Source organism: Rhinopithecus bieti, unplaced genomic scaffold, assembly GCF_001698545.2.
Source record: "Rhinopithecus bieti isolate Rb0 unplaced genomic scaffold, ASM169854v2 scaffold_41913, whole genome shotgun sequence".
Taxonomy (NCBI): domain Eukaryota; kingdom Metazoa; phylum Chordata; class Mammalia; order Primates; family Cercopithecidae; genus Rhinopithecus; species Rhinopithecus bieti.
In genome coordinates this window covers 2,885,666-2,908,175 of record NW_016818964.1, presented here as the reverse complement: position 1 = coordinate 2,908,175, position 22,510 = coordinate 2,885,666, and the positions used below count along the sequence as shown (strand labels likewise).

General features: G+C 34.8%; 1 protein-coding gene across 1 annotated transcript in view; it reads right to left on the bottom strand.

Annotated features, from left to right (window-relative positions):
- Nucleotides 1–22,510, bottom strand: part of PPP4R4 (protein phosphatase 4 regulatory subunit 4) — a 120,164-nt gene that overhangs the window by 22,564 nt on the left and 75,090 nt on the right. The window contains exons 7-16 of the mRNA XM_017857865.1: nucleotides 21,228–21,349; nucleotides 18,427–18,549; nucleotides 17,267–17,436; nucleotides 16,815–16,934; nucleotides 14,166–14,243; nucleotides 12,878–12,961; nucleotides 12,000–12,182; nucleotides 8,251–8,360; nucleotides 6,655–6,801; nucleotides 1,900–2,044 (exon numbers count right to left, since the gene is read on the bottom strand). Of these exons, the coding sequence (XP_017713354.1) occupies nucleotides 1,900–2,044; nucleotides 6,655–6,801; nucleotides 8,251–8,360; nucleotides 12,000–12,182; nucleotides 12,878–12,961; nucleotides 14,166–14,243; nucleotides 16,815–16,934; nucleotides 17,267–17,436; nucleotides 18,427–18,549; nucleotides 21,228–21,349 (1,282 nt within the window). The remainder of the gene's footprint in view (nucleotides 1–1,899; nucleotides 2,045–6,654; nucleotides 6,802–8,250; nucleotides 8,361–11,999; nucleotides 12,183–12,877; nucleotides 12,962–14,165; nucleotides 14,244–16,814; nucleotides 16,935–17,266; nucleotides 17,437–18,426; nucleotides 18,550–21,227; nucleotides 21,350–22,510) is intronic.

The window sequence follows — 22,510 nt, the reverse complement described above, 5'->3', positions numbered from 1 at the left end:
ATGCCCAAAACTATCCATGACAAACATAAAATTTAGTGAAAGTTTTTTCTGCTGAAATTTATGAAACATTCATAATGTACGCCATGAAATACTCTCTATTTAAATAAAGTTACTTTTCATATTGAAAAACTGATAAAACTATTCAATTTTTATCCAAAAGTTTTGTGTAGCTTTCTGGGAGTTTTCCATACTAATGTCTCATTATACTACAGAATTTCCATGGGACAGACTGGCTTCATTATATGCAGCATACTGAAAATAAGAGCTATACTCCAGAATAATCCACTATAGACTAATAATCCATTAATTTAATTACATCATTGTTACACCTGTATAGGGTTAGTTTATATTGTCTCTTGAATTAATAAATTATTCTGGAAAAGTAATTAGCCCTCTCATGTTTATTATTTTGACAAGTTAACTCCATTGCCTAAACTTCTATACTTTATTTATTTATTTATTTATTTATTTATTTATTTATTTATTTTTTGAGACGGAGTCTCGCTCTGTCGCCCAGGCTAGAGTGCAGTGGCGCAATCTCGGCTCACTGCAAGCTCCTCCTCCTGGGTTTACGCCATTCTCCTGCCTCAGCCTCCCATGTAGCTGGGACTACAGGTGCCTGCCACCTCGCCTGGCTAGTTTTTTGTATTTTTTAGTAGAGACGGGGTGTTTCACCGTGTAGGCCAGGATAGGCTCGATCTCCTGACCTCGTGATCTACCCGCCTCGGCCTTCCAAAGTGCTGGGATTACAGGCTTGAGCCACCGCGCCTGGCCTATACTTCAATATTAAACAGTAAGGAAGGAATTGTCTGGTAGAAACAAGTGTGTGTGTGTGTGTGTGCGCGTGCGTGTGTGTGCGTGTACTTTTAGATTTAAATGCACGTCAAACTCTAGGTATTTCTGGTTAAATCAGTTAATAAAAGAAGAATTCACATTTCATTAAAATTAAAACTATACTAATTAATACTAAGTCATCAAATCACTTAATTAAAAGATTCCTCATGTGACATCTGGCAATGATTTCTAGAAAAAAAGAGAAAAAAAATAAGAATTCTCTTTTTTCTCGCCACGTATGCTAATTTATTTATGACATTAATAAGGAAATTTCCCTCACTACAAATAAATGCTCAAAAACAATGTGTCCTGAAGTTTATATTCAGATTCATAAAAGTAAATAATTTCACTTGAACTTATAAAAGATTAGTTATATATTCAGCATAAACAATTTTGAACAATAAAAATTATTCTAAGATGTGGCTCACTAACCCAAATTTTCACTGTTTAGTTTTTCCAACATTTCCAAAGAATCCACATACTACGATCTCATGCTAAAACAAACAAAAAACTCATAGGATACAATCTTACATTATTTACAAAGATGCACTCAGAAGTAGGTAAGAGGTCTCTATCCTAGTCCTCCCGATTCTGCTACTTACTAATATGATCTCAAGTAGACACAATATTTCTAGGCACAGAACTTCTATAAAGTCAAATAGATCCCTGAATTAACTCGAAGGGCCCTTCTAGGGATACGTTTCTATAAAATGTGACTTTCCCAATTTTACCAACAAAAGTTTCACTGGATTATAATCACTTATAAAGAAAATCTGACGAATAAAACATTCATTATTAATTGAACAGTGTTTATTGAGCACCTAACATGTGTCAAACATGGGCTTATATTACTAGTAATAAAAGTTTAATGTCTAGGTGCCCTTCAAAACTTTCATATCCAGTTGTAGCACATATCAACCAAATCATTTACTAATTCTTACAACTTCAGCAAGGATAAAAATATTTTAATATATTGCTATCCTGTCAAGCTGAAATAGTGAAGTTATGATTCTTACTACCTTAATACAAAAAAAAATGCAACATTCTGGCAAGAGTGATACTTACTCTTTTTACAATAGCCAGAACATCTTTATCTTTTTCTTGACACAGGAGTTTTCTCACACACATTTCTAACTGCTGAAGTAGATGCTTATCAGCAGGAATCTTCAGAGTAGATTTCACTTTGGGCAACAGGTAGCAAAGTTTCATTCTATAATAAAATAGTATTTACTCTTGAATGAATTTAATAACTAAGAATAACAGTAACACGAAACAAAGAAAAATCAAGTTTTAGATAGCCTGAGACTTCATTTATTCATGCAAGATATATTCATGGAGTGTCTATTATGTGTCAAGCATTCATCATGCTGGATGCTGAGATATAACAGTAAATAAAACCAACAAAATTCTCTGCTCTCTTGGAACTTACATTCTAGTATGGGAGCAGAGAAGAGAAAAGAAACAAGGAAAATCTGTCAGACAGTGTTAAATACTATGGAGAAAAATAAAGCAAGGAATAAAGGCAAGGGAGTACCAGGGGCAGGGGATTAATCGGTTTTAAAGCAGGTGGCCAGAGAGGGTTGTCATTGAAGGTTCCACTGAAAAGATGATATTTAAGCAAAGACCTAAAGAAAATTAGGGAATAAGCTATGTGAATATCTGGAAAAGAGCATCACAGCAAATATGGAGAGTTTGTCTCTACTGTTGGTCCAAATGAGCAAATTGGCCATTGTGCCAAAACAGAGTGAAGGTGAGACTAGCAGGAGAGCTCAGAGTGGTAAATAAGAGGCTTTGAGAGCCACTGTAAGGAAATTGCCTTTTATTTTGAGTATGACAAGAAGCCATTGGTAGATTTTGAGCAGAGGGGTGAAATGATCTGACAATGTTTTACAAGCATCATCTGCCTACTGTGTTGAAATTAGACTGTAGCTGGTCAAAAACAGAAAAAGAGAAACACTAGGAAAAGTTCTTAAAATAATTCAGGCAAGAGATGATGGTGCATTGATCCAGAGTGGTAGCAGGAAAAGGTGGTGAGAAGCAGTTGCATTCTGAATCTCTTCTTTTTTTTTTTTTTTTTTTTTTTTGGAGATGTAGTCTCGCTCTGTCACCCAGGCTGGAGTGCAGTGGCGTGATCTCAGCTCACTGAAAGCTCTGGCTCCCAGGTTCACACCGTTCTCCTGCCTCAGCCTCCCAAGTAGCTGGGAATACAGGTGCTCGCCACCACACCCAGCTAATTTCTTTTTGTATTTTTAGTAGAGATGGGGTTTCACCGTGTTAGCCAAGATGGTCTCAATCTCCTGACTTTGTGATCCGCCTGCCTTGGCCAAAGTGCTGGGATTACAGGCATGAGCCACCACGCCTGGCCTGGATTCTGAATATCTTTTACAAGCAGCAGAATGTACTGAGGGATTGGAGGTAGAATGACAGAGAGAAGAATTTATTTAAGGTTTTGATCTAAGTAGGTGGGATGGTTATTTCCTGAGATGGAGAAGAGCAAAAGCAGATAAGAAAGATGAAGACTGAATTCTAGACAGATTAAGTCTGAGATGTCTATCAGATATACAGTGGAAATGCTAAGTGGGCAACAGGCTCAATAAGTTGACTATCCATCTAGCCTATCCAGAGTAGATGTCAATGCTTCAGATAAAGTGAGGAATCTTCAGCAAGTAGGTGATATTTAAACCATGAAATGGGAGAGATCATCAAAGTAATGTGTACAGTTAGAGAAGAAAAGGATAAAAGGACCTAGTCTAAACTGGTCTAAGGCACTACCACAGTCTAGACTGGGTTGGAAAGGAAGAAACAAGGAGGTTGAAGAATGCCAGGAAGGTAAGAGTAAAACCCAAAACCAAAAAAAAAAAAAAAAAAAAAAAAAAGCCTTTCTAGGAGGAGGCGTTTCAGAGGAAATACTCTGCTTTGCTAAGCTAAAAGTCTACTCTTTTTCCATGGCTGTTTTAGAGAGCGATGCTAGGTGGGTATCTATTTTATAGCTGCTATGTTCATTCATTCATCTGAATGCTCTCCAAATTATTATTTTTTATCTTTATTGCAACCCTTGAGACACCTGAATTTCATTTTTAGAGTTTCCAGAACACTTTCTCAGCTGAATCTTTACTTGAGGATTCTTCATATACAACAAAATTTGCTTTTATTTAACCAAAAGGGTAAAGAAGCTCCTCCTGTAGGATTTCCAGCACTATAAATAGCAACAATGGTCTCAATCTCATTCACAGTTCACCATGGATACAGCCTAACCTAGCAATGCTTTCTATAATTAAGGAATATCAACCCCCCAAAGAAATTATATCATTTCTGGCAGCTGTAGAAAAGGCTTCTCTGAATACCAAGAGTCTTTTTCCAGTTTGATATTGTCTAAACTTGGTGAATTTAAATTTTAAACATTAACTTAAGGAAAAACAAAAACACTTAACAATCTATGCACACTCCATTCTTTACAACCCAAGGCATGTCTAGAAAATAGATATTCAGCAGAAGCTACCCAATCCATTGTAGTGATTCATCTCTATGAGACTCCTGGGCCCCTGAGATGATCTAATTCTTGAGATTAGGGACCACACCTTTCAGATAATTTATGTATATTATCTCAGTTATTTGTGCCTCAGAATAATTTATAAATTAGGTACTAAGGAAATCAATGCACACAGAAGTTTTGTAACTTGGCTAAAGATACACATTTAATGTAGAGCTGGAATTTCAGCTCAGGGAGTGTGGCAACAGAAACTGTCCTCCTAACCAACATGATCCTACCACCCTTGCCTGTGATGGCTTTCATTCTATCTGCACATCTCTAAAGCACTGAGCAAGTGCTTTTATACCCAAAGCCAGTTAGCATACAGTGTTGTCGGATACATTTCTTGGCTAGCAGCTGGCCACGCAAGAGAGTAGGAACCAAGACACACAGTTATACAATAATCTGCTGTCCTGTAAATCTCTGAAATTAACAGAGTAATAATTAATTATTCTTCATTTGGTTTTTTAAATTGGCAGATTTCTTTCTCGTAGAGTCAATGTCATGCTCTTTGTTACACTGATCAAAGTAGAGATGATTTCATTTCCTTTCAAATTATTTTTGTCAACTGCTTGATAAGTGACAATACATCACATTGAAAGTTGCTTTTATAGAATCACAATTGCAATTCACAAAATGTTCATAAAGCTGGACCCATTAGTTGTTTAGGAAAAGCTAAAATCTAAAGAATTACCAAAGGTTCCTTTTTTTTTTTTTTGAGATGAAATCTTGCTCTGTCACCTAGGCTGAAGTGCAGTGGTATGATCTCAGCTCACTGCAATCTCCACCTCCCAGGTTCATGTGATTCTCCTGCCTCAGCCTCCCAAGTAGCTGGGACTACAGGCATGTACCACCATGCCCAGCTCATTTTTATATTTTTAGTAGAGACGGGGTTTCACCATGCTGGCCAGACTGGTCTCAAACTCCTGGCCTTAAGTGATCCCGTCTACCTCGGCCTCCCAAAGTGCTAGGATTACAGGCATGAGCCACGACGCCCAGCCGAAAAGGTTCTTTTCAATTCACTTTAAATGTCAGCAATACCCCACCTCTCATTTATAAAGCACAAGAAACATACACCAAAAATTAAAGTCAATGCAGTTGTGCTTTCTGTATTTTCTCACATTTAAAATACAAAACAAAAACTTCTAGATTTGTTCCCATTAAAAAATGCTCATAAAATTCTTAGGTTGAACTTTTCAATATCTTTTGACAATTCATCTTCATATATATCTCAACACCAAGACTATTAATCTCAGTTAGCTTATTATCTCACCAACTCTTCCTATTAAAAAGTTTTGACGTTTTACGTATTGCCTAAAATTCACATCAGTTGTTTATAAAAGTGGTACACATGCATCTTTCAGATGCATAAAACTAAGTGCCCCTAATGTATAGAAATTCAGCAGGGAGTTCTAGAGTTTGTTCAGGAAAGCCTTTGGCCAACTGACTCTGATATCTCTCTTTCCTGCAGATCTGAGTTCAAGTTCAAAATAGAGACACAGGACTTAGAACACAGTAATCTAATGGCTGGGCTTAAATTTATTTTAAACAGGAGAGTTTAAAATTATTTTCATTCCATTATCAAACGTACAAAAATAGCTCTTAAGTAATAACATGCATGTACTTTAATGCCACTGAACTACACACTTATAAATGGTTAAAATAGTAAATTTTATATCATATATATTTTACCACAATAAAAAAGGAGTGTTGTGCTCATTTGGAGAGAAAAAGGACAAAATATATTTATTATTTTTTTCCATTTCCAGGCAAGCCATTTTCAGATCTGTTCCTTCCAACTTAACAGTTAATCAAATGAAATTAACATTTTACTGGATTTCAAAATATAAGGCAGCTAAACAAAAGACAAGATGAAGACTTTGAAGCAGTTCTACTTCTTTGAAAAAACGGGCCTCTAAAAACTAACAGATGCTCATCAAACAACTTTGAAGTGATAAGGCTACCGACCATCTTTTCTTTAGTTTTAATGGTAGATCAACTCGATCTTCTAATCGTGTCAATGTGTACATCCAAATGGCCGAAGAAGTTTACCAATCTGGCTTTGACTTACTGCTCTCAATCCAGTAAAGACAAAAGATCTGAGACAGTGTTGAAAGAGTATGCTTCCAAGTCTTACTGATACCCATCAATTATGAATACTAAGAATTTCAAAGCACATGTAAATTCTTGACTTAAGTTTTTAATTGGCTAAGGAAAAGATTTTGCATATGTTCACTATAGTAGATAAAAATAAATACATTTTCAAATATTTTCATTGATTGATAACATACCTCACGTTTGCTACTGGATCATGTGTCAGTTCAATAGCAGGTAGAAAGAAATATTTACAGAAAAATGATTTGGAAAATATCTCTATAATAAATTCACAGGTATCCAAAAATCGAAGTCTATTCCAGTAACTTTTCCTTGGCCCAATTCTAGAAACAACAACAAAATTATATTTTCCTACATGAAATTAATGTGACAAAGTTAGACACACAAAACGCATAACAAGTTTCTTCATACCCACAATATGGCTAGCAAATACAAGAGATAAGAGGGAAAAAATCATTATGATATACCTCAGATTTGTAAATCCCCAAATTGACACCTCAAAAACCATAAAAACGTTTTGTCAAACATTTCATTCAATTTCATAAGCATTTATTAACTATGGAGTGACTGTATATACTACTTTTTATCACCCACTATGCTAAGTACTTTATACATATTATCTCATTTAGCCCTGAAAAGCAGCCCAAAGAGATGCACATACTTCTTCCTCCTAAAAAATAAGGATACTGAGATTCAGTGAGTTTAAAGTCACACAGCTGGTAGGTGCAGAGCTAGAATTCAAACACAAGTCTGTATAACTTCAAATTGTTTTAAAATCAGATTAACTGTTTTGTTCCCTTTGTTTCCTTAAAAATGCCTAAAGTAGATACAGTCACATATAAACAGCATTACTGACAATAATTCAGGTCAATATTAAAAGGCTAATTTTCTACTTTTACATAAATGTTCAAAATAAAACAAACTGAATCTTCTTTCAAAATAAAACATTCTAAACATGAGCCCCTACCACTGAATAATGAAAACCGAATTAAAATAAGATTATAAAAAGAAAGATTAAAGTATACTGAGCATACTTTTTCTTAAATGGTATTTTATAAAAGTACTCTAATTTTTTGGAAAGTAGTGATACACACTTAAACTGGTAAACCCCAATAACTAGAAAATCCCATTACCTGCCTATGCTGGATAATATAGTTTAGTAAAAACATTAAGACATTATGGGCAAAGCAAATATACAATAATTAACAAATTGACTAAGTATATATAGGTGTGTGCAAATATTTCTAAAATCAATACTATAAACCAAATGTTTTTGCCTTGATTTTAGCCTTTATCAAATTAAAATAAATTTGCATTTGTAAACTAACTTAGTTTCTTAAGACATTATAAACCAACTAGGCTCATCAAATTTATATTCAAATATACTATCAACTCTATTCAAGGAAAAATCCCAGATTCTGTTAAGTATGTGAATATTGAAATAGGACCATAAAATAAATGATTAGATTCATGGATTTTCTATTTATATTTTAGTTCCAAATGTTATTTCATCAGGGTAGAAACTGAGCTTTCAATATAGGTAAACATATTGTAATTTCTAAAGTGTAGACAATCACAAAAGAAAACAGAGTAATTATTACTTTCATTCATCACAGATCTAATCTTGCCATAGGATTTCTAAAAAATAAAAATCAACTTATAAAACCCAATAGTAACCTAATTATTCACAGCAAAATGACACATAAGTCAGATATAACTAAAGCCAACTAGTTTGTTTACTTTCCTTTCTCAAAATAGTAGACAATGATTACTTACGTTCAATTAATTTTTGAATGACCTCATGTCTCTGTTCTTGTTTACGATTATAACGCAGAAAAATGCATAGAGTTCGTGAGGCTGCCTTTTGGACAGGTAAGACATTCTTGAAGAAATAAGACAGACAGACAGTTATACTAGGCTAATTCTAGTCTAGATAATTTGGCCCCACCAAATCAATTTTAAGTCATTGACTAAAATAAGGTGTTCGCTGCCTCTCAACTCATTGAACTTATTACATCCTTATGGAAGTATCTTCATAATTTAATGTTAATCACTCAGGCAAATCAACCAATACTTATATTACAAAATTAATTTGGCATAGTCAAGTCCAAATCATCCAGATTTGACTCTTATTTCCTTGCCATCTCATCTTACATTATCATATACACCCCTGCCACTTATTCTTTTAGCTGTTCCCTGGACTTTGTCATTCATTCATCTGACAAACATTTGCTACAACATGCCATGTGTCGGGTACATCACCAAAAATATGTCACTACTAAAATACACATTTAGAGATCCCGTGATCAGGTATACTCTTCAATCCTTCTGGCTTAATTCTAGCTCTTAATGATACAGATGACATTTAGAATCCAAAGAGCACCATGTCAATCATTCTTACCAGTATTTCAAGTCCTTTGTCCTTTCAATTTCTGTCACACCACCAGGCAGAACCTTAATTCTAAATAAATATGGCCATTTACCTTTCCTGGGTTTGGGTTCAAACCATACATTAGAGAAAAATTTCTCAACCAGACATATTGTGTCCAGTATAAATTCATGTTCATTATCTTGACTTACATAAAAATATAATGTTGAATTACTAAAGATCCCAAATATTATAGTGGGGATCCCTGAAATTCAAATAGAATGAAACTTTACATTGCTGAGACAGTGTTGCCTGCTACCTCCTCTCATATTTTATATGAGCTATTCACATTATATCAGGTGTAATTTGAGTGGGGTTTTTAATCTGTTTAATCTGTTTAAAAAGAGGGTATTTCCTTTGATTTAGAAAAGAAAATTTAAAAAATATACATAAGCAGAAACATGACTGGACTTAAGGAAAATGAATTTTTGATAAATGGTGAATTACATAAAAGCATGTTATTCTTTCTTTCATTTTACACATACTGATAGAATTTCAAATACATATATAATAGTCATGAAAATATATATATTTTGTACCTCACATAAAACACATATTATAGTTTATGGTATAAGGTATTCTCCTGGGCCAGAAGTCAAAGATAAATATAATCAGGTCAAAAGCACTTAAGAACCAGCTTGAAGAAGTTGTAACAATTTGTGCACAAAAAAATAATAACTGCAATAACATTATTTTATCTAAAAGAGAGTCGATGTTAAAAACAAAGTGCACTTGTCACCATTAAAAATAGCTACTACACCACCTCCTAGCTCTGAAAACTGATAATTAGAGGAAAAAAATTGAGAATTCATCCTGTCTTTACCTTAGTAAATGTAGCTCAAGGCAATCAAACAACCAATGTGGACAAAGGAATGCACTTCTTCACACAATGCCACCATCAAAAATGCATAAGAAATGATGGAATTTTAAAATTATTTAGGAAGTTATAATGAAATCACCGATTCAAGTAAGGATCATCAATGGATTCTAAAACTAACAGGTAAAAGGCTGATAGGAAACTGGTATTCAGAGGGCTGAAATACCAGCTGAAGATTGTGCTGGCTATTCAAGCATAATTTTAGAATAATTTTTTTAATTCTATGAAAAATGACATTGGTAGTTTGACAGGAATGTGTTGAATCTGTAGAATGCTTTGGGCAATATGGCCATTTTAACAATATTAATTCTTCTAATCCATGAGCACGGAATGTTTTTCCATTTGTTTATGCCATCTATGATTTCTTTCAGCAGTGTTTCATAGTTCCCCTTGTAGAGCTCTTTCGTCTCCGTGATTAGATGTGTTACTGGATATTTTTTGTGGCTATTATAATTGGGATTGCATTCTTGATTTGGCTCTCAGCTTGAACGTTATTGATGTATAGAAATGCTACTGATTTTTGCACATTGGTTTTGTAACCTGAAACTTTACTGTAGTGGTTTATCAGGTCTAGGAGCCTTCTGACAACATCCTTAGGGTTTTCTAGGTATAGTATCATATCAGCAAAGAGAGATCATTTGACTTCCTCTTTTCTTATTTGGATGCCTTTAATTTCTTTCTTTTGCCTGATTGCTCTGCCTATGACTTCCAGTACTATGTTTAATAGGAGTGGTATGAGTGGGCATCCTTGTCTTGTTCCAATTCTCAAGCGGATGGCTTCCAGCTTTTGCCCAATCAGTATGATGTTGGCGGTGGGTTTGTCATAGAGAGCTCTTATTACTTTGAGGTATGTTTCTTCAGTGCTTAGTTTGTTGAGGGTTTTTAACACAGAGACACTGGACTTTATCAAAAGCCTTTTCTGCGTCTATTGAGATGATCATGTAATTTTTGCTTTTAATCCTGTTTATGTGGCAAATAACATTTATTGATTTGCTTATGTTGAACTAACCTCACATTGCAGGAATGAAGCCCACTTGATTGGTGAATTAACTTTTTGATGTGCTACTGGATTTGGTTTGCTAGTATTCTCTTGAGGATTTTTATGTTGATGTTCATCAGGAACACTGACTTGTAGTTTTCTTTTTTTGTTGTGTCTTTGGCAGATTTTGGTATCAGGGTGATGGCAGCTTTGTAGAATGAGTTAAACAGGAACCCTTCCTCCTCAATTTTTTTGAATAGTTTCAGTAGGATTGATTCCAGCTCAGAGCAGGTTGCAAGGTATGTCTGCTGGTAGTCTGGCCGTGCAGTTTGTCAAGGGTGGAAGATCCCTGGGCAGGGCAGTGGTACAACTGGTATACAACCAGGTAGGCACATGCACCCCAGGGTTTTCAGCCCAGCAGATGAGTGTGGGACCCACCCAGCTTGCACTCCCCCAACTCAGCATCTGCCCCAGAGGTAGGCCTGACCAGTTGGATTTGTCCCAAGCCTTCTGTGCCCAGATCACAGAGCCATGGAATGTTTCTATATTTCAAAACATTGCAATAGGATGTCATATTAAATGTAAGTTGAATTATGAGTTAAATAATCCCCTTGGAAATTTCTGTGAAAAAAGTAGACAACTTTGTGGGGAGGCTTGAGTGCCACCTTGTTTTGAGGGAGGAGTCTTTTTTTTTTCTTTTAACACTATTTATAAGGCTATCAATACTAGGGCATCCATGTATTTGTATAAGCTTTCTCTGTTCCATTGCCACACTATAAAATTAACCAAACTTATAACAGGAAGCTTAAGGGGTGCCTTGGCAAAACAGCATAGCTGGGGTCAGACATAAAGGGTGTGGATGCATCAGAGGTGCACATCAGAACAGAAGGTCCTTTGCAGTCAAGGTCACTGAGTCCTGTCAACCTTCCTCTTAAGAAGAACTATTTCAAGTTTGAAGTGAGTCTACCCTGTTCTTGGCAGTATATGATCAAAGGATACGTGAAAGTGCCACCTAGTCATTCCTCTCTCCAGCTAGAGAGAAGATTCGCAGAGGGAGACCTAGTGGGGAAGGAAAGGGAAACCTGAGTCCCCTCCTCTGGACCTAGGAGGCTGACATCCTCCTCGGGAGAATGGAATGAACTGAGTTTGTTCCACTATTTTGAAAATATGAAGAGTTTTGAAAATTCCAGAATCAACCATGAGTTCAAAAGAGTAAGATGAAAGGTACAGAGCTCACATTTGTCATCACGATTGTGAACATTCTTTGTAAGAAACGGTAATAAATCTGATCACTTGATATGACGTGTGGCAGGCAGGCATATTTCTGAAGTAGCTTCTCATGAATTCTCCATTTCAAAGAGGCTGCAGCTCGCTGTTCAGCGGCTGTGAGTGCTGGAATCAAGTCAGGCAGAGAAGATAACTGAAAAATGAAATGCATCAAAAAAAATCAATTATAAATAAATAAATAAATTGCAGCACTCAGTAAAAGTACTCAATTTTGTAACACATTGGGGAGGGGAATACTCCTTCTCATTTCAGAGTTTAGGAGATATCTTAGTTGTCACAAGGAGATAATTATCTGACTAAATCAAACACTTTTAAAAGAAATCATTAAGTAAAACGTATGATTCCTGTGAACCAAATTTTGAAATAAAAACTGCAACTCATTCTTCTTCCTGTCAGATTATCATAGCAACTTTTCTAACTACAGTAAAATGTATTATATATTACTGTCAACAAGCTTTGACCTCCTAAATTCCTATCCTTTTCTTAGGTTACACAGTGGCTTAAAATTAATAATAAAGAATAAATTTCTACCCTTTTGTCCTATTTGCTATTCTTGGAATAATCATTAATGCTAATGAAAAATGAAAATATGAACATAAAGTCCAAAGACAATAAACAACAATCATGGTAATTTAAAATTATTAACGTTAAGAAAGATAGAGGAAATTCAAGCTGTTCATACTCTAACAGGCTTTTACTGACTACCTACTATGTGGCATACACTATTTTACATGCTTTCCAAACATTCTTTCATTGATGCCTCACAACACCCTGTAGAGTAGGATAATATTTACACAGCTCAGAATGTTTCTGAAAGATGAAGTTTACCTTATTTTCTTGAACACTGCTTTCTCCACCAGTAGACATAAGTTCCAAGATTTCTGGAAGATGATCTATAAGAGCATCTAGTACCTTTTAACAGAGATATTTATTACTGTTATAGTGATTACTATGTTTTATTTCTAGATTAGTTAATTCTACATGTCAATTTCTATATAGTAATAGTGGTTTTTTTTTTTTTTTTTTTTCCCAAACAACATTTTGGGTATTTCTATTTTCTCACTCTGCCATCTTCTTGCTGAAAAGTCTTAGAAACATGATCAACTGCCTTGGCCAACCTTCGAAAAGAGATTAGTGTACCTGCCTCTTGACATTGTTCAAATAGTCTAAATCTGAGACAGCTACTTCTACAAAACTAACATGTTCAAAAACTGCCTCCAAACTTTTAACAGGTATTTTAAATCAGATAATATTCTCAGTGATATCAAAATACTCATGAGTTGCGCTTTGCAAACTAACATTTAGGTGAAAGAAATACCTAAATATAGCATCAAAATAAAGTATTTCAGCCGGGCGCGGTGGCTCACGCCTGTAATCCCAGCACTTTGGGAGGCTGAGGTGGGCGGATCACGAGGTCAGGAGATCGAGACCATCCTGGCTAACACTGTGAAACCCCATCTCTACTAAAATACAAAAAATTAGCCGGGTGTGGTGGTGGGCGCCTGTAGTCCCAGCTACTTGGGAGGCTGAGGCAGGAGAATGGCGTGAACCCGGGAGGCAGAGTTTGCAGTGAGCCGAGATCGTGCTACTGCACTCCAGCCTGGTCGACAGAGAGAGACTCCGTCTCAAAAAAAATAAATACATAAATAAAAATAAAGTATTTCAAAGTCTTTGTAAGTACATATTAAGTGGTAAAATACTACACAAACAGTGGCAAGAGAAAAAAGTTATAAAATGTGATATATGATTACAATTGAGTAAAATAAAAACCTTTATATAGGAAAGACCATTCATATAAAAAAAGAAAAAGAAAACAAATAGTAACAGTCATTGAAATTAAAGGCATTCTTTTGTCTGTTTTTTGGCACTTCCTAAATTTTTCTTAATAAACAAATATGCATATACTAAATTTTAAAACTGAATATATTTTAAAATCTAATTTTTTAAACTATTTTCCCAATATCCAGTTTATGATACAGTAGTACAACAATTTGAAGCTTCTGGAGCTAGTCAGCTGAAAGAGTCCACACAATTCCAAGAAGTAGGGGAGAAAAGGCATTGGTATATTTGGACCAAACATAAAAGAATTAAAAATCAAAGAGTAAGAAAATATTACCTCCAGTGATTCATCTTGTAATAATGTTATTAGTTCTTGATGTATTAAATATACTCCAGAATTCAGAAGCTTAGACACCTAAAATATAGCAATAAAGTCTCTCAGATTTAAGGCTACTAGACAGATACAGGTTACAACAATTTTTAAAAATACATCCTTGTTATATATTTCTTCTAAAAGCCATGTTATAATGCAAATATAAAATTAGATTCTATAAAAATTAGTGGCACAAATAACCAGCTTTCTAGTCTGCCTCATGACATGCTGAACTGTGTGGACACACACAGGGGTGAGGAAATACAAAAGAATGGGATTTACCAGAGTCATAACTTTCACATCAACAGCAATAACAAGCCCACAGGGGCCTCTAGTTCACATTTTAAAGTCTTAGAGCAGCCAACAGGGTCTTAAAGGATATCCTAGGTATGTAAGTATTCATATGAGTTCAGAACTTCCCAGAGGGTAACTTCTACTGAAGGCCTACAGTGATACCGGGGTAGTTATAACTCCTAAGAAAGCAAACCAACTTTCCTTTTCCCCATCAAAGACTTTAATCAGCATGAGAGGAGTTGGGAGAGTCTAGAATAATACAGTTCCCCTTGTAAACAGTAGTTTTTTGTCTCCTCCAGATAAACTCGGAGCCCACAATGGTGGATTTACCTGTTTCTACTTCATCTTATTCTTTTTAAAACACACTGGGCTTGACTAAAGTTTTATTTGAGAGAAAAAAAAAAAAGGTCCCTGGATAAAGAAAGTGTTTTAAAATTCTTTGCTCTAACACAGTTGTTTTTGACTTGTCGAAATATTTCCAAAATATTATTATGAAAAATAAGAATAAAGAATACAGTAAAGCAATTATCAGAAGCTAGCATTAACACTGTTAGAAAATTTAAATCCGCCAGTGGATTTTCATTACTTAAAAAAAAAAAAAAAAACTTACACTAGCCCTTCATTTTATGGAGAGGCACATCATTCTTACCCTATCTACATGGTATGATTGTGGTAGAATATGAAAACTAGCCACCCAGCAAATACAGATCAATGATTATCAAACTCACTTCCACCAGTGAAAGCATATTTGTATACATATGTACATTTCCATATGTTTAATTATATGGTGCTATGTTATGTCCACTATAAAAGATAAATAAAATTATATATTAAAGTGATGAGAAAAAAACAGAAAGTCTAAAATTATATAAACACTGCATTCTCAGACTCCAATCTTGAATAACTGTCTCTGGAGACTACTGATCTAACAAGTACATGTAGACGTGGTAACCAAGCCTAAATGACCATTTAATGCATCTTGGAGGTGAATATTCTGCTCAGCTGGACAGTGCTCTCTACCCTATCCCCACTCCTCCTAAAAAGCAGAGTTCTACAGGTGTGTTTTACAAAGATGATATAATTTTGCAGCATTGAAATTATTTTAACTAATTATACTTTAATTTAAAGGGAAGATGTCCAGGATTTTGTATAATGCATATATATTTCATTCATACCAGAAAAAGTGTTCTTTCAAAAAAGTAAAACTGTCACCCAATAGCCAAAAAAGAATCTAAGCAACATTTATAATGATGCTATGGATAGATATCCTGCACACTTGCAGATAATCAAAGTGCTCTGACATAGGGACACAGTGCAAGGAAGGGGGTGAAATATTCTCACTGAGAATAAGAACTTACACCACTTATCCAGAGGTTTCCTTTTTTTTTTTTTTTTGAGACGGAGTCTCGCTGTGTCTCCCAGACTGGAGTGCAGTGGGGAGATCTCGGCTCACTGCAAGCTCCGCCTCCTGGGTTCACACCATTCTCCTGCCTCAGCCTCCTGAGTAGCTGGGACTACAGGCGCCCACCACCATGCCCAGCTAATTTTTTGTATTTTTTGTAGAGACAGAGTTTCACCGTGTTAGCCAGGGTGGGCTCGATCTCCTGACCTCGTGATCCACCCGCCTCGGCCTCCCAAAGTGCTGGGATTACAGGCGTGAGCTACCACGCCCGGCCTATCCAGAGGTTTTTATGTGTCAGTTTTGAAGTTGAAAGCTATAGCTTATCCGTATTTATTGCAACCACGGTATATGTGCACTTCTTGCTGTCATTCAAGAAACATGCCCCAAATTTCAACTTCAAGGGTTAAAAAGTTAAATTCATCATAAAAGTTTCAACTTACTTTTGCTCGTACTTTATAGAGAGTCATAATAGCAGAATCTAAAAGCCATGCTCATGAAACACCATCCATTTGTAGTAAAAATAATTAATGAGTTTCAATTTTCTATTGGTTCTCAAGTGCTTAAGTTTAGGTGCAAAGTTAACTGTAAATATTATAAAGCATATAAAAACTGATTTTGCCTTAAAATCTGCATCACCCATATCTACCACAATGTCTGGTTTAAAGTAAACACTTGGTATAGATATGCTGAATGAATGGGTTAATAAAAGAATTCACAAATATCATGTATTTATGGAAATGGATTCTGTAAACATACTAAGAAAGAAGAAAATTATGGAAGTTTTTAAACAAGATTTAAGACTAGAACATGAAAGAGATATCCAGTCTATATCTTATAATCTACAAGCACAAAATCATCTAGTATACATACGTAGAATTAACAACAAATGTAAAGTGATACTAAGTCTTCAGACTTACTTCATAAAAGCAAATAGCAATAGTGTATCTGACTGGTACTTCAGGGTCATGGCAAAGGCAGAAGAATGTAGAATAGAGTTCCATGTGGAAGTTTTTAGGATCAACAAAAACAGTCATGGCCTGGTGGAGGTGGAAGGGAGGAGATGAGTGGGAAGGAAAGAAAAATATGCATCAATACCTAATATTATAATCATCTCACTTAAATTGAAATCACATTCTCTGAATTGTAATTTAATTAGAAATCATATTTGGAAGATCCAAATATGTATATATCATTCTGATTTATACACAGAGATATAAATTTCTCAAATATTTACTCTGTGTGTACTGTGTACACTAGACATAATGCTAAGCAGCAAGTGTCAAAAATGGCAATATTTTGAATGCCATCTATGCACCTATTTTAAAGTTATAATAAAAATCCTCAGTAAATATAAATACATATTTATTACCGGAAAGTTATAAGCACAGTTCTTCCGTACTGAAATATATTTCTTCTCCTGCTCTAAGATTTGGGGTGGAATCTGATTTTCATTGTGTCCATTTTCTTGTTGCAAACCCAATGTACAAAGTTTCTTATAAAATTCCAAAAATCTCAAGTGCTGATCTGGAGTGAAAATTCCTAAAACAAATATAAAAACCTATGCTCAACATTTCAATCGAAAACAAAATTTAAAAGGGAAAATCAAAGTACAATAAAAATATAATTGAAGCCAAATACTTAAATAAATGGTTGCGGATAGTTTACAAATAAAAGGAACATGAAAAGAGTAACTGTTAGGAATCTAACAGATCACATTATTTTACCTCATATTAATTCCAGTAATATTTTAATTTCAAAAGTATAACTTACATAATGCAGGAACTATGCCTGCATTAATTGCTGCAGCATGTATCATATTGTAGGCCACTAAAAAGTCGCTAATAATAACATTGTGGCTATTTATACATCTGCTATTTTCTGATAGTAAATGTTTTAAAATTGCTGGCAGAAAAGACACATGCATGTGTGTATGTGTCTCTGCAGGAAAGGAGCTTAAAAACGGAATCTGAAAGACAGCAAAGTAAATTCAAAACATTTTTAATCAATGGAATGGTTCCACATTCATTAAGTATCTTGAGGAGCTAGAAACTCATAAAATATTGTTATGAGTTCATTATTAAACAGTCTATCTCACACTGATATAGTAAGCTAAGAACTATGTGTTCAAAATGCCAAGAGTTATGGTATTATTCCACATCCCAAGCTGAACTTCTCTAATGATATAATAAATTATTCAATAAATGGTTAATAAGTGTATACTTGCCACATACAAATAGTGAATAAGCCTGAGCATCTATTATCACATACCAAATAATACATAAGTATAAAATATTCAGAGATTTAAAGAGCTATGCTTACTTTATTCTGTCATTGTTCTTTCAAATAGGTTCTACTGGTGAAAAAGTCATTCCTAAATGTGCTCTAAATGATGCTATCAAAATTCTAAGATCTCATAAGATTTTTATATACTTAAGGGCTAGGCTTTACAATTAACTGAAGAGCCAAAGTTTAATGACTAAGGTAGAAAAAAAGGGAAAACAGTCTCAAAATTCTTAGGATATATCATACCATATAGTCCATGACAGAGTTTTCCTAAATGGAAAGATAAAGAAATAAGAATTGATTCATCTGCTTTGAAAGATTTTTCACAAAATGATTTCACTAAGGGAAGTATAGTTTGACTTCTGTCATCTGGAAAACAAAACAAAATAATACATACTTTAAATTCAGTCATCCACACTGCACATGTGGAAACTAATACACACAAATTCCAGAAAGAAAAATTACTACGTTAGCCTCATAGTAATAGAAAATACCTGAAAGCAATGATGATGGAGGTGGGTGGTGAAAAAGGGCTAAGAGGAGGCTTGAAATGATCAAAAACTTTAATGTCAGGTTAAGGGATTTGGACTTCAGATTGCAGGCCATTGGGAACAGAATATAAAGAGTGATTATGAAGTAAAGAGCTAAGATGATTGACGATTTGAGTCTGAATAACTAAAAGAACTCTAATACCATTAACATAAATAAATAGTAAGCAAAGGAAACTTTTCTTATTCGCTTTTACACACATCTCATACCATGCTGCAGCTTAAGCCCATTTTATCATTTCATTTTTTACTAAAATTACATTAGCTTATAATATGTTCTATGTATTGAATTTCATCACTTTTACTTCTTAGATGGCTCTTCTTTAAAAAATTAATCGATTCTTTGAGTACATCTGCTTAGGTCACAAGTATCTGACGTACTGAGGATATTTAACTCTCAATTCTAAATGCTCTCCAAATTTCTCACCGTTTTCTTAAATTTCAGAAATGAATCACTTCTTTATTGTCTGGAAATGTTAAGTAAAATGCTGTAACAGGCTTACGAGTATTATTATTACTATTATCATTACATTTCGGCGCGATATCTACTATTTTTGTTAAATGACTTTCATTCAACACACTGTGTTTCTTACAGAACAAGCCTTGTAACTAAGTAGAAGGAGAAATATGAATAATAAATAGTCTCTTATTTTGAGAAATGCAAACCAGCAAAAAAGCCAAACACAAAAAATGTAAGACAATGTGATCACTGTCTTAACAGCTGGTATGAGGCAGGGATCTATAAACTTTTTTTGTAAATATTGTAGGCTTTGCAGGCTGTGTCCCAACTACTCGGCTCTGTTCTTGTATCACAAAAACAGCCACAGACAATACCTGAACAAATAAGTGTGGTTCTGTTCCAATAAACTTCATTCACAAAAACAGGGGGTGGGCCAGATTTGCTCTAGGGGCCATAGTTTGCCACCGCCTGGTGTCAGGGATTTAGAAAGATGTCAGGGAGGAAACTGTATTTAAACTGGAAACAAAAGAAGCAGAAGGAGTTGGCTAGGAGAAAAACAGAGGGAAGGAACAACAGAGAAAGAAAAAGTATGAGAAAAGACTAGAGGTGTGAAACAAGGTATGCTAAGCAAGTGGGACTGGAGCCTCAGACACAAGAGGAGTGGGAAAGAATGGTAGGAAATAAAGCCTCAAACACAGGTTAGACCCAGCTCTGTGATAAATGGGTGTGGGCAGTAAAAGGGAAAAGATCAAAGATGATGGCAAGGTTCTAGTTTGGAGCCTGGGGATGCCCCATTATTAGAGGAAAAAAGATTTATTCATTCACTTATCATGTATTGAGGTCTTACTCCTCTGGTTTGTCATATTGTCTAAATGACTGTTCTGGAAAATCCAAACACAATTATTGTCCATATTGCAATAATCTTTAAGAGGCTTCCTGGAGTTCAGATAAAATGTTCGTAATCCAACTAAATGTAATACTATAATTACACAATTGAATTCTGTACTTAAGTACTTGACATTTACCCCTCCAAATTTCACTTTATCAAAATAGTTAACGTTTACTGATAACTAATGTCCAACATTAGTCAAGAGTCTAGTCATACATTCAGTAGAGCAGTTAACTGTCTCTGTGACATGATTTATATAACACTAAGGAATATCTCTTTACCCTCTCCCACTCAAATACCCCATCCCAAATTTCTCCCCCAATGGCCATGAGATTTCTAGCATTAAAATATTATTAAAGAGAGGAAACTCATGTAGACAATGTCTTAGGATCTGTCTTAATGTCAATTAGGTGAAAAAGTTAAAGTAAATTCTTAGCCCTATACACACACAAGTCAGTTAAGTTTTGATAGGAGAAAAGAGAGATGGAATATGTAACAGCAACACTGTACGCCATGTGGTATTGGTTTTAATATGGTTTGTCCCCATCAAAATGCCTGTCAAGGCTTGGCCCCAGTGCAGCAATAGCGGATGGTGAAATCTTTAAGAGGTGGGGTTGCATGGGTCCACCCACTGGCTCCACTCTCATGGGTTGACTGGTGAAGTCCCTGTGGTATTAAGTGAGATCTCCTTCACAAGGGACTGGGTTAGCTCTCATGGGACTGGGTTAGTTCTCTGGAGAGCAGGTTGTTACAAAGTCAGTTTCTTTTGTTCCCTCTCCCTTTTGCAGGTCTGCTTCCCCTTCCACTTCTCTGCCACATCATGAGGCAGCATGAGGCCCTCATCAGAAACAGGTCAGATGGGGCTGGCTAATCCGGAACTTCCCAGCCTCTAGAAATATGAGCCAAAGTAAATTCCTTCATAAATTACCTGGTCTCAGGTATTCTGTTATAGCAACACAAAATGGACTATGACACTATGAGGTAAAAGTGAAAGCCAAGAAGACACCAAAACAGAATGAATCATAAAAAGAGGGAGAGGAAGGGAGGCTTAACATAAGAAATTCTAAATCTACTTTTATTCCTGATTGGTGACATAAAACACGTAGAAAAACACTATTTTCAGAAGCAAAGATGTATCCACATGATTTACCTGTATCAAATATGTCAAGCAGATTAACCAAAGTTTCAAAAGCTGCAAGTCGTACACTGCTGCCTTCATCCCTAGAAAGTTCTATTAATTCAGGGAGCACCATGCTTTTTGTAAGTTCTGTCCTGCACAGTAAGCAATAGAAGAAAACAAATCAAATCAATAAATGTGTAGCAAGAACTTACTAAAAACCAGTGACTGGGCTAGTTGCTGCAGAAAATATGAAAAATCATAAAGATACTGTGTCTGCTCTCCAGAAGCTTTCAGTCTTATGGGGAAAGCATATCATACATATAAGAAACATTAATAGTAATTTCATAATGATTTAAATCAATCCCACTTCCCCCAGAATAATATTGTTACCTACAGAAATCTTAATAACTAAGAGTTTATATTAAACTTTATAAATTATAATATAGTTTTCCATTTTAAGCAATTTCAGCAAATATCTGGACTAATTAGAAAAACTTATCAGTAGTAACTGCAGAAACCTAAATAATGTATTTTATCTAGATTTCAGGGTATAAATTATTTTTCCATTCACCTAATACATGATATTATGGTAACTAATTTCTATATAGAAGATGATATATTACTCTAGGTGTCCTACCTAGAAGAATGAAATATAATATAAATGCTTTTAGGGAGTATATAATATTTATAAGACAGTTACAAATAGTTCTTATTCAACACTTTGTGTCTGCTTATTCCTCATGATAAGGTGTCATTGTAATGACAAACACTTTGATAAAGGAGAGGTTTATTATGTGGGTAGCTTTCCTGGGTACAAGATGGAAAATGGCATCAATTATAATTGAAATAAGACGAGTTGATGGGTGCAGCACACCAACATGGCATAAGTATACATATGTAACAAACCTGCACGTTATGCACATGTACCCTAGAACTTAAAGTATAATAAAAAAAAAATAATAATAATAATTGAAATAAGATGTTGATATAGTCCAAGAAAGTTATTAAGAGCTGTAGAAAACTTTAAAAAATTCAGGGCAAATTTCAACAACTCTAAGACAATGCTGTCAAGTAGAACTTTCTCCAATGATGGAAATGTTTATCATTTGTATTCTTCAATAGGGTAGCCACATGTAGCTACTGAGCATTTTTTAAAATAAGTTCATTATGAATGAGGAACTAAAGCTTTAATTTTCTTTAATTTTCCTTATTTCAAACTAAAATTGCCACATGTGACTAGGGGCTACCATATTAGACAGCATAGCACAAAGACAAGGACTTCAGCAATTGAAGTGCCAAAAAAAAAAAAAAAA